This window comes from Petaurus breviceps, unplaced genomic scaffold, assembly GCF_028583685.1.
Source record: "Petaurus breviceps papuanus isolate PSGF00001 unplaced genomic scaffold, PetGlider_PUasm1.0 545, whole genome shotgun sequence".
NCBI lineage: Eukaryota > Metazoa > Chordata > Mammalia > Diprotodontia > Petauridae > Petaurus > Petaurus breviceps.
This window is the reverse complement of record NW_027186366.1, coordinates 739,805-755,891: the sequence shown is the minus strand read 5'-3', so window position 1 is coordinate 755,891 and position 16,087 is coordinate 739,805. Positions and strand designations below refer to the sequence as shown.

General features: G+C 47.8%; 2 protein-coding genes and 2 non-coding genes across 7 annotated transcripts in view; all 4 read right to left on the bottom strand.

Annotated features, from left to right (window-relative positions):
• The window catches only part of MSH4 (mutS homolog 4), a 95,205-nt gene extending 93,475 nt beyond the window's left edge, over positions 1–1,730 (bottom strand). The window contains exon 1 of the mRNA XM_069102218.1: positions 473–1,730. Within this exon, the coding sequence (XP_068958319.1) occupies positions 473–1,073 (601 nt within the window). The 5' untranslated portion in view covers positions 1,074–1,730. The remainder of the gene's footprint in view (positions 1–472) is intronic.
• Positions 1,731–1,879: 149 nt separating this feature from the next.
• The window catches only part of RABGGTB (Rab geranylgeranyltransferase subunit beta), a 36,390-nt gene continuing 22,182 nt past the window's right edge, over positions 1,880–16,087 (bottom strand). The window contains exons 2-10 of one of the 4 annotated variants that reach the window (XM_069102217.1): positions 7,562–7,584; positions 7,290–7,397; positions 6,843–7,040; positions 5,858–5,963; positions 4,794–4,846; positions 4,601–4,711; positions 4,148–4,273; positions 3,284–3,433; positions 1,880–2,652 (exon numbers count right to left, since the gene is read on the bottom strand). In XM_069102217.1, coding sequence (XP_068958318.1) covers positions 2,512–2,652; positions 3,284–3,433; positions 4,148–4,273; positions 4,601–4,711; positions 4,794–4,846; positions 5,858–5,963; positions 6,843–7,040; positions 7,290–7,397; positions 7,562–7,564 — 996 coding nt within the window. In that variant the 5' untranslated portion in view covers positions 7,565–7,584 and the 3' untranslated portion in view covers positions 1,880–2,511. Of the gene's footprint in view, positions 2,653–3,283; positions 3,434–4,147; positions 4,274–4,600; positions 4,712–4,793; positions 4,847–5,857; positions 5,964–6,842; positions 7,041–7,289; positions 7,398–7,561; positions 7,675–16,087 lie in introns of those variants that run through there. The other 3 variants (XM_069102213.1, XM_069102216.1, XM_069102215.1) reach the window with 3 other exon arrangements.
• Positions 4,373–4,459, bottom strand: LOC138172471 (small nucleolar RNA SNORD45). Its single transcript, XR_011171124.1, has one exon. It is a non-coding gene; the product is annotated as a small nucleolar RNA SNORD45 (small nucleolar RNA).
• Positions 6,680–6,762, bottom strand: LOC138172470 (small nucleolar RNA SNORD45). Its single transcript, XR_011171123.1, has one exon. It is a non-coding gene; the product is annotated as a small nucleolar RNA SNORD45 (small nucleolar RNA).

The following is a 16,087-nucleotide window of genomic DNA, read 5'->3' as shown; positions in this document are numbered from 1 at the left end:
CCCCCCCGCGGACCCCGGCCCGGCCGCGCTCCGCTCCTGGGGCCCGTGACCCTGCTCCAGGAACAAGCCCATCCCCACGCGGCTCTGCCCTCGGGCCCGGGGCCTTTCTTCTGCTAAGTCCCCCCCACGCCTCCTCTGTGGACTGGGCACCCTGGGGCACGCGGGTCCGCGGAGCGCCGGGTGCACCGCGGCCTGCACACGCGCTCCTGTGAAGCACCACGGACGCTCAGGAAGACTCACAAATGGGGCTACAGCCAAACTTGGGGTCTCCCCAGCTCCCCCGGAAGGCGCCACCTCAGGAGCCCGGGTGGGGGCGGGGCCACGTGGGGAGAGCCCTCCCCCCGAGGGGCGGGGCCAGTCTTCCCGCCATCCCCTGGTGGGCGGAGTCACTGCGGAGGGGGAGGGGAGCCTGAGGAGGCGTTAGCCCGGCCCTTCCCCCACCCCCAGGCACCACGTGGCGGGGCTGCCCCACCTCGGTCTGCCCCGGGGGCGTTGCCCGGCGGGCTGGGGTCACTGCTGCTCCTCCGCGCCGGGCCGGGCCACGACCAGGTGCCGCCGCCACGGAAGAAGGGCAGGCCGCGCTCGGCCGAGCCCCAGACCGGAGTCTGCCTGGGGTCGGATCTGCTGCAGGGGCCCGAAGGCGGAATCCTCCTCGCGGGCGTGGTTAAGTCCCACTGCCGCGAACACGAGGGGGTCGGAGCTTGGGGCCTAGCCATGCTATTTGTGGGAGCCCCGCCCCGCGCTGCCGCCTCGTGCTCGGAGGGCCCACCCAGCCAGAGAAGCGCAGGGCGCAGGCGCGGGAGGTCACATGGCCTCGCCCAGAGCAGGAACCCCACCCCCTCCCGGCAGACCTCTGGGCCGGAGCGAGGCAACAAGGACACGCCCCCGGGGGGGCGGAAATAGACCCGGAACGGGAAACAGGAGGGTTGGTGATTTAGGGAGGGGCCAGTGATTGGCAGAGCTGGAGGAGCCAGGCCGAGGGTCGGAGCCTGGGCTCCGGAAGATGAAGGCACGTGACTGGCGAGGGCGGGGCCGCCCCTGCATCCCAGGAAGCCACGTGTCCAGAGTCTCATCACTGAGCTGCCGCCTGGGATGCAGACAAATATCCAGGCCGAAGGAGCCCCGGGGCCCCGCCCCGCCTGCGGACGCCTCCCAAGAGAGGCCCCTGGCCGAGCCCCCGTCGGAGCCGAGCCTGGGGACGAACGCCTCCTCCCTGACACTACACGCCCGCAGGCCCTGTGCGTGGCCTTGATCTAGGGATGAAAGCAAAGCCGGCCCCGGCGCAGAGGCAGAAGGCGGCACCCAAACGAGGCCCACGTGAAGGCCCCTGGAGCCCGCCGCGCGCCCCTTCTCTGGTGATACATTGTAACCTCGGCGCTTCCGTGGTCACGGATTCCCTCCCAGCCTCACCCGACTCGACTGGAATGCATGAGCACTTTATTCCGCATCACCTGCCACAAGCAGGATTGCTGCACAAGGGGGCCGAGGTCATCTTGTCTGTGGACAGTTGGCCGAAGCCCTGGCGTCGCTCGCGCCTCCCCACTTCGCGCTGCCCTCCCTGGAAAGTCTTTAGGTTCGTTTCTGCTACCCGCGTGCTAGGACAGATCAGCCAGTCTTCCCAATCCAATTTATCCAACCATAAGTAATTTAATCAGTCAATGCAATTCTTAATCATTGCTATGCCAGCCCTCTAAGAGCTTCGTCACCTCCACCTAGACAGACCATCCCCTGCAATGTTTTACAAAATGATGTTCTGACGTCTGATCCATGTGCCCTTCACTAAAGGAAGTGCCTTGAAAGCATGGCAGGAGCCATGCAGCCAACACCAGGCCTCCTGGGACCTGGATATTTTCTATAGACAAAAGATCCAGACACAGAATCTCAACCCAAGATGCATTTTATTGTTTTTTCATGCGAAGTCTGAAAATCTCTCTCCAGGTGAGCTCACTACAAACATTCATCACACTACTGTTTGGGCAGTTTGAGACATACAGACTAGGCAATATAGGTGGCCAAGTACATCACTTACAAGGGACCAAGTCTGCAACAGTCATTTCTAAGACAAGAATGCCAAATGACAAACGACTTCGAACATCCTCCTAAGAGAAGCAGAAGGGCTTTCCATTTGTTGGTGGGTTTTTATGAGGAGCTTATTAAGCAGAAATGACATCTATTCCTTATTTACACATCAAGAATTCTACTGCAACACTGAGTGTTAGTGTTTTCTCCTGCTTCTGGAAATATGCCCCACCACATATGCTTCCAGTACCATTAACCTATTGCACACTCAGAATTAGGAGAGCAATACAGTGAATTATCTGCAGCCAAGTATTAGGACAGAGCTGCTTCTTACAACATATATATAACATAAATAACTATAATTTATTAAGATTAATGTGCCACAATGTACAAAACAAGACAAATTCGTCAGAATGCTTGTCTTTTTGGCTATATTCATCTGCACATTTGAAAAAAGAAAGATGGTAAAAACAGGTCTTGTGGTTGGGCTGTCTAGTTCACGAGCTCTGGCTGAACATTGATTCTTCGAAGTGCTTCCTCAGGCATGCAAAACACAGGATTGACTGGCTTGATTTGCTCATCTCCTAACAGAGAAAGTCCAGCAATTCCAAATAAAGTATGAAAAGGGTCCACCTATTTGGGAAGAAAGAAAGGTCAGTAACAACACAAGTTCAATTGCAAAAGGCCTCTAGAAAACGGGGGCTGTAAAGTATAAAGGGGCTCAAAGTAAACTAATTACACTGAAATAAAGGTGAAGTTTTTATTTGCAAAACCCAGTGGTGGTATTTGCAAAACAAATTCTGGCATAGAGGAAACAAGTCCATTTCATTAAATAAATTTATTCTGGTATAAACCAAAAGCCAGAAATATACAAGTTAGAAATATTCAGACATAAAATGTTATTTTTAAACAGCAGGCTTTGTTTTCCCCAATTTTCTCAGCAATTAAGTACCTGAGGAGTGGCAGCCTGCCCCCATAGCCTTTCCTATGAACTGTGTTGTCTGAAACTTGTGAAAAGTCTTATAAGTGAGATTATCTCCCCCCTCCCCCCCATCTGTATTGAGTTTTCTAGAAGTATTTCAAAGGCTCCCTTCCTCATCCAGTTCTACAAAATGTCAGAGGGAGAGGGGACTACAGTCACACATAGTAATTAACACTTAATTGTTAAAAATCTCATCATGCCTTGGGGAATTCTCCCCAACTTCCTCAAATGCAGCACTCTGCTCTCTCCAGGAATTACACAAAAACTATAGCAAGAACTTGCCATATCTCCTGGCCTGTCTGCAAACCCTCCAGTCTCTTCATCTTGACAAGCTAAGATGAAACAGCGCAATTTTTCTCGGTCAATCCAGTGAAGCCTTCCAATTATTTTCAAGGAAGCCAAGACCCACCAAGAATAACATACATCTGGTAACTAAAGGGAGGAAAAGATAAAAACATTTGTTTCTCTGACAACTACCCATCCCCCCTCCTCACCAAATCCAATGGCCAAATCTGGTCTATGAATGAGAAAATTGCCAAAGTATTATTAGGACACAGGTAGATTTGATAGGCCAATGATAATAGCCAATGAAAAATAAAACACAAAAGGAAAAATTTCTAAGCCCTTTTAACATTAAGAAGTTTTACAAGCTTTCACCTAAGAACTGAATGCTGAAACAGCTTAGGTCAGGGCCTTTCTTAAGGCAGAAGAGTGCTGATATTCACAAGGGGCAGCTAAGAATTACAGGGGAGAGGGAAAAGAAAAGCTCCTCCACGCACATCACTGTTTTATCTGCTATGAGGATGACCTTTCGTTCTGGGAGGCTCTATGGGGGAGGGGGATACTGGTTTAAAAAGCAGAGAAGTGGCAGATCACCCTGAACTATGGAGGAAGGGGAAGCAGCAAGTACATTCAAATGTGGGCACTGATGGACCACAGCTTCACTGTCTAGGCCAACTCTCCACCAGGTATTTGAAAGATAACAAAATATCCTTTGTGGGATATAAAAATCTAGCTTTTAAAAAGAGGATATTAAAGTGATTTTTGTGAAATTTTTTTGAATTTCATTAACAAGATTACACAAAAAAAGGTCAAAGGAAGTGTCCTTAGGGGAAGGCTCAAAGAGGGTTTTCATGATCACATTACCTTCTCTGGTCGTCCATTGAGTCCACCGGATGGTAACTGGCGTTCACAAAGCCACCAACCAAGCAAATCAGAATTGACTTGATGCAACTGGCTAGTGATAGCCAGAAATCCTGTGCAACAATAGATCTAAAATTACAGATATAAAGTTCATGTACATAAACTTTATTTGACTTCCATAGTATACAGGATTATTGCTAAATTATGGATGACTTAGAATTAATTTTCAAGGTCTCAGAGTAATTCTAGAGCTAAATAAAGTAGTAATATGCATCAACTTTAGATTCAGCTAATACATGCCTCACATCACTGACCTTGAAGGTAACAGCTTAACTTTCATCCCTGATGTTCCCTGGACCCGAAAGTAGTTAGGGGATGGGTCACGTCACGTGACTTGGGCACCAGGCCAACATTCAAATGCTGCCTAAATGCTCCAGCATTAGGGTGAAATCTTACCTGCCCAGCATGGGACTCAGAGCCTGGTCTGCACCCAAATCCACCATCAAAGTTCATGCACGATAAAACGAATTCTATTGCCTTCTCAATATTGATGGCATCGAGCTTTCCCTACAGGACACAAATGTTTTTCAATGACATTCCAAAGACAGATATTTAAGTCCATCTCCCCAATAGAGTATTTAAAACTTACCAAAAGTGCTAATGTTGCTACAGCACAGAAGGAAAATCTTGTATCAATCTCTCCTGGGGAAAAAAGGCACCAGAATTGAAACACCCCAATAAGTTCTTGGGGAGCATATTAGATCACACTATCTGCTCTCTTCCACATTCGACAGCCACACTACTCCTACGTTAGCAAAGCTGAAAAAAGGACAACCTGGTCCCCTTCTCCCACAGCAGCAGCAGCTGCTATCTTCACAGCACCTGCACTAAGATCTTCACCATGCTATCTTATTTGATCCTTGGGAGGCTGGGACATTGGGGGAAGAAGGCTGACTAGTCTCAAGGGCACAGGGTTTACAAATCAGAGCAATCCTAGAATAAGTTCAAAAATGTCTTGGGACCACAGGAGGAGATAACGCCCCCCCCCTCCTTTAAAATAAAAACCCCAAACTTGATTTTCACATCCCATCAAGCAGCTGGTATCCAGTCAATCCCTCTCCTGGACAGCACAGCCTGCACCTATCAGTGAGGTGATTATACTTATACTATTATAGTGTGTATTTCTGAGGTAAAGTGCTGTCATCTCCCTTTCCCTCTTCATTCAAATATTCAGCAAGTTTGTAAAGTTTTCTCTTATTTCTACTCCCTCTTTTTCAGTGCAGATTCTTTTAAAAAAGAAAATAGCAAAAAACTTTACAAAGCCACCAAATATCAAGGGGGAAATTTACCTACCTTATCATCCTAGACTTGCCCCCTCTGATCCAGTGCTCACGTTTGCTGAAATATAATTACTACAATGCATGCTGGAACTTCCAGCAGACAGACATTATCTCCAAACAGACCAGCTGCTTAGTGGGACCTGAAAAGATGGTAAACTTTAAAAGTTTAATTTCTTTTTCAAGTCCCAGACAAATGGACACATTAACTTGCCAAGTCAGCTCCTAAAAATGAGTTGAAAAGCAGCCTAGCATAGAACACACTAACCTCTCTTTACACCTACTGAAAAGAGATCTGATTTCTACATTGCACTTAAGGCCTATTCTGTCGGTGCAATTCTGGTCATTGTGGCTAAACTGACATAAAAGTTATTACCCCAGATGTCTCCAGCAAAGGACCCATCTTCTTTCTGTAGACTTTGTACATATTCAACAACTTTATTTACATCAATAACATTAAGACTATCATAAAGAGTAAGAATCTGCAAAATAAAAAATGCAGTAATTACTAATTTGCTACCAATGACCTTCGTAACATTCTTTACAAACAGCCCAATTTTCTGAAATGTAAACAGGCCTTTTCCAATTCATCTTAATGTCTTTTTCCTAGTTTGGTCATTGGGAAAGCCAAGAGCACATTTCCCAGTTAATTTTTAAGCGATTATTTAGTGCCTTCTTTGTCCCAAAATACTAGGAATACAGAGTGAAAACCAAAGAGCCCCCACCACCAGGGGAGATGATCCAGCTGGTGGATTCCACTTGCTGGGAACATTTTGGACATCAGGTGTCCATTCCAATCACCTTAACTGGATACTTAAACTTCTAATCATCTAATCGGGAACGTCCCCGTTTTAAAGAGAAAAACAAGTTCGGAAAAGGCCCTTCTCTTCCCCTAAATTATGCAGAGGAAGACTTGTGGCTTCTGAGAAGTTCTCTCTAGTAAAATGCAGACTCCCCAAGGGCAGGGGATAGTCAGTAATTTTTTGTGTTCTTATTCCAGGGCCTCAAGGTGTGTGGCCTACAAATCAGTCAAGTCAGGTAGGCCATCACTTTCCACTAAGAAGTTCAACGGTCCGCAGAGAGCAGTTATGCCCCCAAAACAAGGACGAGAACGGCACCTCCCATTCCTAACTGGAGACAGTGTAAGTGCCCTAGGATCTGAGGAACATCAGGAATGATGAATCATTGAATCATTTTCAAGGTCTCAGAGTAATTCTAGAGCTGAAGTAGTGATATTCATCAACTTTAGAGTCAGCTAATACATGCCAAACATCACCGACCTTGAAGGTAGCAGCTCCCACTCCCATTTCAAGCGGCCCCAGGACTGTCAGCCTGATGACTCGGCCTCAGGCCCCGCTTACCTGAATAGCACTGAGCGTGTAGAGCAGGTGAGGGTCATGGCCCAGGCTGGCACTGATGCCACCGCACTCGTGCTGGCACGCCTTGATGAAGGTGAGGATCTCCTCCCGGTTCATGCGATGAAGCTGCCCCATGAGATCCATCACCGTCAGGCCCCAGTAGATGCCGCTCATCCTCAGGTACTCAGACATGCAGTACTCCTGGAAGGGAGAGTTACATTGTATTCCATGGTGTCACTCCCCGGCACTCCACCGCTACTCTGTAGCCACTGCGCTTCCTGAGCCAGCAAGCCTGCCCTCCCCTCCCCTCCCCCTCCGGCCCCACGCGGGGCGCATCTGGACCCTCCAGCAGCCCCGCCACTTAGCGGGGGAACGCAGGCGATCGGGGCCCGGGTCTGGCCCGGTGGGGCGCCCCGGAGAAGGTGGAGAAGGGGAGGGCCCCGCACGCACGTAGTCGTCCTTCTTGGCCCCGTACGAGCAGATGTAGCCGGCGTGCTTGTCCAGCAGCAGCGTGTCGGGCGCGTCCGGCCGCAGCATCACATCCTTCTCGGGCGTGCCCTGCCACGGCCACAGAGCGTCAGCGGGCTCCAGGCCCGGGCCCCGGGCGGCCCCCCCCCCGCCCCCGCCCGGCCCCGGACCCCGTCCGCAGCCCTCCCCCCGGCCCCGGAGCGGGGGGGAGGGGGGAGGGGAGCGCCTGGGCCCGCCCGGGAAAGCACCCTCACCATGGCCAAGTCCGGAAGGAAAGAGCGAACCAGGCCGCCGCGCCCCAAGTCACTCGGCGCCTGCGTCAGCACGCACGCAGGCGTCAGCACGCACGCAGGCCCCAGCGCGACGCCGGCGTAGGGTGGCCCTGCCCTGCCCGAAGGACCACGCGGCGCTCGGAGCCTCGGGCGCATGCGCGGACGCCGGTAGGCGCCCTCCCCGCAGAAGGGCGGCTCGTTCACGGCCTTAGGGTTCTATCTGCGGCCGCGAGGGGGAGCCAAAGTTTGGAGAGCGCCGAGCCTGGCGTCGGCGAAGCCCGAGTTCAAACGCAGCCTGTGTGACTGGGGCTTGTCTGGGAAGGCAGCGTCTGCAGCAGGCGCTCTCACTGGCAGATTCCGAGCTCAGAGGGAGTCCAGGGGCCGCCCCAGGGGCTCGGAACGTCAAGCCCTGGCCCTTCCTCCTCCAGGCGAAGACTGTCCGTCAAGAGGGCAGCTGGGCCCGAGACAGCTGGGTGACCCTGCAACAGTCACTGCACCCGGCTGGCCTCAGTTCCAGGAAATGCCGACCCACTCCAGGATCTCTGCCCAGAAATCCCCAGCTGGGGTCTGACACCACCCCGACGCCTTCCCTGGTTATAGGTGTATACAGTTAAACAGGACTGGAGCTGTGGCCCAGTGAAGACGCGGGCCAGGACTCCCAAGGACGAGGAGAGACAAGGGAGGGCCCTCCCACAAGGGAGGTCAGCACTCTGGGCTGATGGCACGTGTGGTGCCAGTGACCAGGAATGGGCCTGGAAAGCAATGGCAGAGGCATCTTCTGGAAGACTTGAGGGCGGAGTCCCTGCAGATTCTAGAGCCTGAACGGGAACTAAGGGCCAGGCCTGTGCCTGAAAAAGAGAGCTTGGCATCAGCATCCACCAGAGGTGATCGCCTCAGCCGGGCCAGAGGAGCCAAGGGCCTGGTCTGTTGAGGTGGAAAAGAGGGAGGCTGGGAGGAGACAGTGTCACCATTTGGCCACTGACCCTCAGCTAAATAGAGGAAGGGCAGCTGGGGACTGAGGGAGCCCAAGCTTTCACACCCAGGTCTCTGCAAGAATCATGGTGGCCTTCACAAGAGCAGAGAGTGGGCTGGGTTGGAGGAGAAAATCATGGCTTGTTTTCAGTCAGCTGGTTTTGAGATGCCTTTGGGACAGCCATGGGGAACAGGCAGATGTAACAACAATGCAATATTCACAATGCCTCTGGTGACTATAAATATGCTGGTATAGTTATTAATCGCAAAATGTAACAGACTATCTACATGAGGGACATAGCCAGAACATTTATTCAAATACCAGAAAGCTGGGTTCCAAAACCAGAAAATCAAAGCCATCACAGCAGCCACAGAGTTGGCACACAGTTAATGCAGTAGACACCCTCATTCTCAAGCCTTCAAAACAAAACAGGCTCCCTCCTCACTCACAGTAATACTCAGCCTCCATGCAGCTCTCTCCCAACAGCTCTGCCCCCCCCCCCCCGCCCCTTCCTGCAGTTCCCATCCCCAGCAGTCCTCGGCAGAAGTTCTGGCTGGCTCTCAGAAGAAGTGCATGCTGCCACCACCGCTTCCCATCGCTGCGCTGGCTCCAGCCCGTCCCCTTCTCAGCTCTGGCCCCTTCCTGCTACATCAGCAAGTTCAAGGGGAATGGAAGATCATCAGATCCCATTACCATTACACTTGGCTCCAAGATCTTTCATGTCCCTTACATGGCAAAAAATACATTAGTGATACATTTCATTATGTGGGTTAATGGGAGTTTTAGGAGTAACTGGTGTCAGCAGAACTCTACAACAGCATAACAAAGATAGCACACAATAAACACAGAAAACCACACTTCAGGGTGGGGCTTGAGCACAAGCTCCCATCGTTCCCCCCCCCCCGAACAAATGGGGCCCAAATCTTGGGGTGAGGGGCGGAGGTTCTTCTTCCGTGGCCACTCGCTGCTGAAATTGAACACAGAGCTGTCCCTGTCTGTCCCCAGGAGTCTCATGGAGAGGTCAGTTCTTTAGCCAGCATTTGGGAATGTGCTTGATGCCAGGTCCAGGGGTGACATCCAGCTTAAACTATCAGGCATCTACAGGTGGAGGGTACCAAGCCTGCGGAAACAAATCTAGCAAACAAGGTGAACAGGCAAAAAGCCGAGAAGAAACAAGGAGACAATAAGCAGAAACAAGGTAGACACACGATCAGCCATGCTTCTGGAGTCCATGAGTTCACTGTTGTATCCTTACTCACGGTAGAATATATGAGTTAAGGTACAATTTTGTAATGATCTTCTCCAGAATAAGCAATAGTTACAGTGTTATCCCTCCCATGTGCTATAATCTCTGCAGCCTTTGGAACATCATCTGGCTTCCGTTTTACCCATACTTTAGCTCCTGATTGTATTCTATCAGTAGAACCAAATCCTTCAGTTCCTGTGACAGTTATTTTGGAAGGAGGGTGTACTGTAATGCCAAGGAAAGGCAACTTCCCAAGGTTCAGAATACCAGCATAGGTGCTCTCCATTTTACTCAGTGACAAACCAAGAACAGAGAAGATCAAAACATGACATCATTCAAAATACAGCATTTACTAAGGGTGATTAAATAATCTCCAAGGACTACCCCACCCCAGGACCTTCCAATCATTCAATCAATTACAAAGTCCCTGTTCTAAATACTTCTCCACCCCTAGGCTACACCTTAATTAAGTCCACCACAAAGTCCCTCTTCTCAAATGGAGATTAGTTTCCAAACATAAGTAAAGTACATTCATTTGCTCAACCATAGAACACAAAAAGGTCAAAAGTTCCCCACCCCTGGATCACAATTGAATCTACCCCAGAGTTACATCAAGTTTAAGCACAGCACTTAATACCCAAATGGAGGTTTTTTCTTCATCTTGACACGAGGCAAGTTCTCAGCAATCTTAGTTCCTGGGGAGACAAGGCTTAGCAAGGCCATAAGATATATTGTCAGTCCCTTCATTAATTCATCCTCTGTCTGTAGAACAGTCCTAGAACCCCTGAAAACATTAGCAAAACCCTCTCCCAGGATTTCTGTAAACATACAACAAGAAAATCCTTCTTCAGGGCTTCTGAACCAACAGAAAGGTTCCCAGATCCCTGCAACAACAGCACTGTCCTTCACCAGTGGACAGTATTCACTCTGTCTGCAGGACAGTCTCCAGACCCCTGCAACAACAGCACTGTCCTTCACCAGTGGACAGTATTCACTCTCTGTCTGCAGGAGAGTCTCAGGGCTTCTTAACCAAAAGCCAGGTTCCAGGACTTCTTCAACAACAGGACTGTCTTTCACCAGTGGACAAATCTGGCAAACCAACATCAAAACAGACAGACAAAGTACCAGCAAAACAGCCATGTCTCCTCAGTCCTTGGCAGCTCAGGGGGCAGGTCTCAAAAGTCCAGGGCGATTCAAAGTGGCCCCAGCAATCCTTCTCAGTCTCTCTCTCTCTGCCTCCATGAGGTGCTGCTTCCAAAAAGTTCTTCTGCCTCTCTCTTGTCTCTCCAAATCTACGTCACCAGCTCCTCCCAGTTCAGGACTCTCTTTTTACATCAACAAGTCCATCCCACAGGTGGGATTAACAAGCTCTGGGTTTTAACACAATCAATTTGAAAAACCAAGCCAATACAGAGGAATCTTTAAATGCCATTACTATCACAAAGGGTCAGTTTTTACAAGTGGTATTGTTTTACAAGGAACAATAATCACTTGAACTATCCTATCATTCTTGTGAATCTGTATGGGCCTTTCACTTAAATTCTGGAATGTTACAACAATTTCTCCTTGATGATTAGAATCTATTACTCCAGCCAATACATGTATTCCTTGAGCTGCTAACCCTGATTTGGGTAAAATCTGTCCAAAGTGATTTTTAGGGATTCTTATGCATATCCCAGTGGAGATTTTTCTTATTTCTTTTCTGTCCAACCATAAGTCCTCTAAACAATGTAAATCATACCCCACTGAGCCAGGTGGTCCTCGGTACGGTGCTGGGACATCTAGCCTCAAGGTCCAATACTCAATGTTTGGGATCTTATGTGTTTGTTGTTTTCTAATTTGCAGATTGGGGGTCATCATTCTGGCTAGAGGTGTACTTCCTCCCAATGGTCTTTTATTCAAATTATGCAAAGCCATGAACAAATTATCCTTCCAATGTTGATATGAATTATTGGAACTTAACTTCCTCAACTGTTCTTTCAGTAATCCATTCATTCTTTCAATTAACCCAGATGCTTCTGGATAATATGGAATATGATATATACATTCTATATTGTTTAGTATACACTACTTCTTCATTTCATTGCCTTTGAAATGTGACCCATTGTCACTTTGAATCTGCATTGGGGTTCCATAATATAGACTTATGAGATCTAGGGTTTTACAAGTGTTTTTCTGGGTTGCATTCTTATAAGGACAAGCTACTAGTACACCTGAATAGGTATCAACACAAGTACATATAAATCTGCATCCTTTATCCAGTGGTAGTGGACCAATATAATCTATTTGCCAGATTTGGGCTGGGACTTTTCCTCTTGCTATCTCTCCAGTTACTACCCGAGGAACAGTTCGCTCCTTTTCCAATTGACATATATGACATTCTTCTACTATCTGTTTTAACAGTGAATGAGAGATACTAATACCTAGATCTTGTGCCCACTGGTGTGTAGCCTGGACCCCCAAATGGCCTGCTGTTTGGTGGACCCATTTTACTAATACCGGATCATCAGTTGTTGTCAAAGTAGGGACAATATGTTCAGTAGCAATCTTTGCCAGTCGATCAGCATGAGCATTGTATTCACGTTCTGGTGTGGTGGGGGTCACGTGAGCATCTACATGAAAAACTGACAAGTCAGTGACCAAAGACATGTTCCAGATATCTTCCCATAATTCTTTGCCCCAGACTTGTTTGCCATGAATTTCCCAATTTTCATTTTTCCACATGGGCATCCATGTAGCTAACCCATTAGCTACCACCCATTAATCAGTGAATATATGACACTGTCCTCCTTGTTCTATTTTGATGGCTTGATATACTGCCATAAGTTCAGCATATTGGCTACTTGCACCCATCCCAGTACTTTCCAAAGTCCTTCTAGTACATGGGTTATAGGCCACTGCTTTCCAATGTCTTTTTTGGCCCAAATGTTTCGCTGTCCCATCAGTAAACCATGCATGTCTCTTTTGTTCCTCAGTTAATACATCATATCCCTCATTCCATTTTACAGAGGACTGTACCAACTATTGCTTTGGCTCAAGGGGTGTGTCATTCCTCTCAATTTCTATGTTTGCCACAGATTCATGTAGAGCAGAGATTCCGCTTTTGCCTGTTTTCGCTCTATTTTGAATATACCACTTCCATTTGATTATACTAGCCTCTTGGGCATGCCCAATTCTGTGAGAAGCTGGGGTACTCATTACCCAGGTCATAATTGGGATTCCAGGTCTTAATATCACTTCATGGCCCAGAGTCGGTTGTTCAGTCTCCACCAAAGCCCAATATGCAGCTAACAACTGCTTTTCAAAAGGTGTATACTGGACTCCAGATGAAGGGAGTTTCCTACACCAAAATCCCAAGGGTACATTTCAGCTTTATTGTTTTTGCCATAAGCTCCAGTTTTGCATAATCATCTTGTATAGTCACTTGTAATTCCACTGGACCATTTTGCATGGGCCACAAATCTAGGACCAGTTGTATGGTAGCCTTGGCTTCTTCGAAAGCTTTACTCTGCTCAAGTCCCCAATCGAATTCATATTTCTTCCGAGTGACTCTATATAAGGGTTTCAAAATCTGTCCCAAATGTGGAATATGGTAACTCCAGTATCCAAATAATCCTATGAACTTTTGGGCCTCCTTCTTATTGGTAGGGGTAGGAAAATCCTGAATCTTTTGTTGGGCTTGAGGAAGAATCTCCTGTAGCCCCTTGTTCCATTGTATACCCCAAAATTTCACATTTTGAGCTGGTTCTTGAACCTTTGCAGGGTTAATTTCCCAACCTTTACTTTTCATATGCTCAATTAGAAGGGTCAAACTCCTTTCCACTTCTTTCGCATCTTTTCCCTGTATCATGATATCATCAATGTAGTGGGTAAGCTGCACACCAGGTAGCTTTAATTCATCCAACTGTTCAGCCACAATCCTGTGACAAATAGTGGGGCTATGTATGTACCCTTGTGGCAAGCTGGTGAAAGTATATTGTCTACCCTGCCAAATGAAAGCGAAGTGGTCCCATTGTTTAGGGTCTATTGGGATGGTGAAGAAGGCATTTGCCAAGTCAATAACTGCATACCAAGTCCCATCATATTTCTGGATCCTTTCTATTAAGGTGATGGTATCTGGAACAGCAGCATACAAAGAAGGAGTCACCTTATTCAACTGTCTATAATCCACAGTCATTCTCCATGTCCCATCTGATTTTCTTACTGGCCAGACAGGATTATTCCATTGAGTGGTTGTAGGGACTAACACTCCTGCTTCTACATATTCCTTTATAGTAGTGGTAATTTCATCTTGCTCACCTGGTACACGATATTGTTTTAAAGTAATTACTTCAGAAGGTTCAGGTAAAGTGATTGGGTCCATTTTTAGTTTTCCCAGTAAAACTGTATTAATTCCTTTCTTCCTCACAGCAAATTGGTATCTCCCTTCAGGTAAATTCAGAGTCATGCCTCTCAATACATCTATTCCAATGATGTATTCAGGAATGGGTACAACAACCACAATATATTCTTTCTTAGGTAACTGCCCAATTTTCATTGTTATTTTAACTTGTCTGGCTGATATTTCAGTGCCTCCTAGACCTGTGATGGTAATAGGAGTTCCATGTTTAAACCTATCAGGGTTTCCATAGATAAGTGTGGCCTCAGCCCCAGTATCAAGCAGTGCCCTAGTCACAATAGTTGATCCATTCTTCCAATATATTGTTAAACGAATATGGGGTCTGCAATCTCTTCTTCATATTTCTTTTATCTGGGCTGGGGCTTGGCCTATCTCCTATTCCCCCTGAAGGTGGGGCAAACTTGGATACAAAGATTCATATTCAGAAATACCTGCAGGGGTGGTTCCTGCTTCCCTGTTCATTCTAATGCTAAGTACCTTTTCTCGATACAGCTTATGCAGCTCTTCAGTTGGAATACCATCTATTCTTCTAAAGTCCACCCCTGCTCTTAATAGAGCAGTAAACAGTTCCCTTCTTGTAGGTCTATTTTGTCTCTGAATCCTCTGGCTGTTTACTCTTCTCTTTCGAGGCAATTTGTCTTTTTCCATTCCCCTAAATCACTTAATTGTGAAATCTTATCCAGCACCTCTGAAAGAGGGTGCCCTATTTCTCCAATTAATAGAGTCAGAATTAGGTGCTTATATACAGGAGGAGCCGTCTTCACTATGATATTTCTATGAGGAACTCCTAGGGGGGTATCATAATATGCATTTGCATCTCCAATCATGATAGCAGTTTTCATTACCTCCTCCTTTAGCTTTCTCATACAGTTTCTAAGTGAGTACCAGGGTCTGTCTCCCCTAGGCCACATTGATTCAGTAGGATATTGCTTTTTGCATCCCTCTGCAGCTAAGGCTAGCAGATTAGTTTTGTTGTTACCTCCTTGCATATGGTGATCCCTAAAAGCCTGGTGTACAACAGGATTCTGACTGATACTTATGAATTTTAAACAGTCCTCATTGTCCAGTGTTATTCCTCCTGCGCCTTCATCAGTGATTCTTACTATCCAAGACACTAAAGACTCCCCCATTCTTTGGGTGAATCTACTCGATATATCAGTGATCTCCTGTTGAGTGAAATCCTCAATTATCTCCCTGGACTCTGTTTTGCCTCGGTGGTTCTCCTGTCTTCTTCTTCGTATGGGGAGAACTTCTACATTAGAAGACTCCTCATCTAACCTTGCTCCATTCTCCTCACACACATTCTCCTGGAAGCTGTCAGGGCAACTCTGCCCAGCCTGTACAAAAGCTGCATGCACATTCCTTCTGCTAGTTTTTTGCTTCCTTATGGCTATATGAACAGTAGCTTGCTCCTGGACCACATGGGTCCCTCCAGTTTGCTCTTTTGAGTGCTGTGACACAGAAGAATCCTCAGGCAAACCAGCTGACTCCCTAGCCATCTGAGCTCTTTCCTCCAGCAGCTTATCCCTACTTTTACACATAAGGCGATAACTTGTTAGCAGCACCCAGCCTCTCCTGCACATGCCTGCCAGTTCTTTGCCTGGTTCTATGGGTATTCCTTTCAAACATCTTTCCAAATCTCCAGATTCTCCCTGTCTGAGAATGGGCCATTGGACAGAGAAGAGGTACCAGGAGAATGGTCACAGGGGAGCCTGGGCTGAGTCCAGAAGTGAACACTGCATGAGCTGATGGTCAACCTGGGCCGGCCCCAGAGATGTCAGCCAAAGGGCACGTAACGTGGGATGAAAGGGGTCATGAATGCTCACAAGATCCTCTGTTAGGCTGAGTGACCACGCTGGCACAGACCAAGGAGGAGGGTGTGTGTGTGTG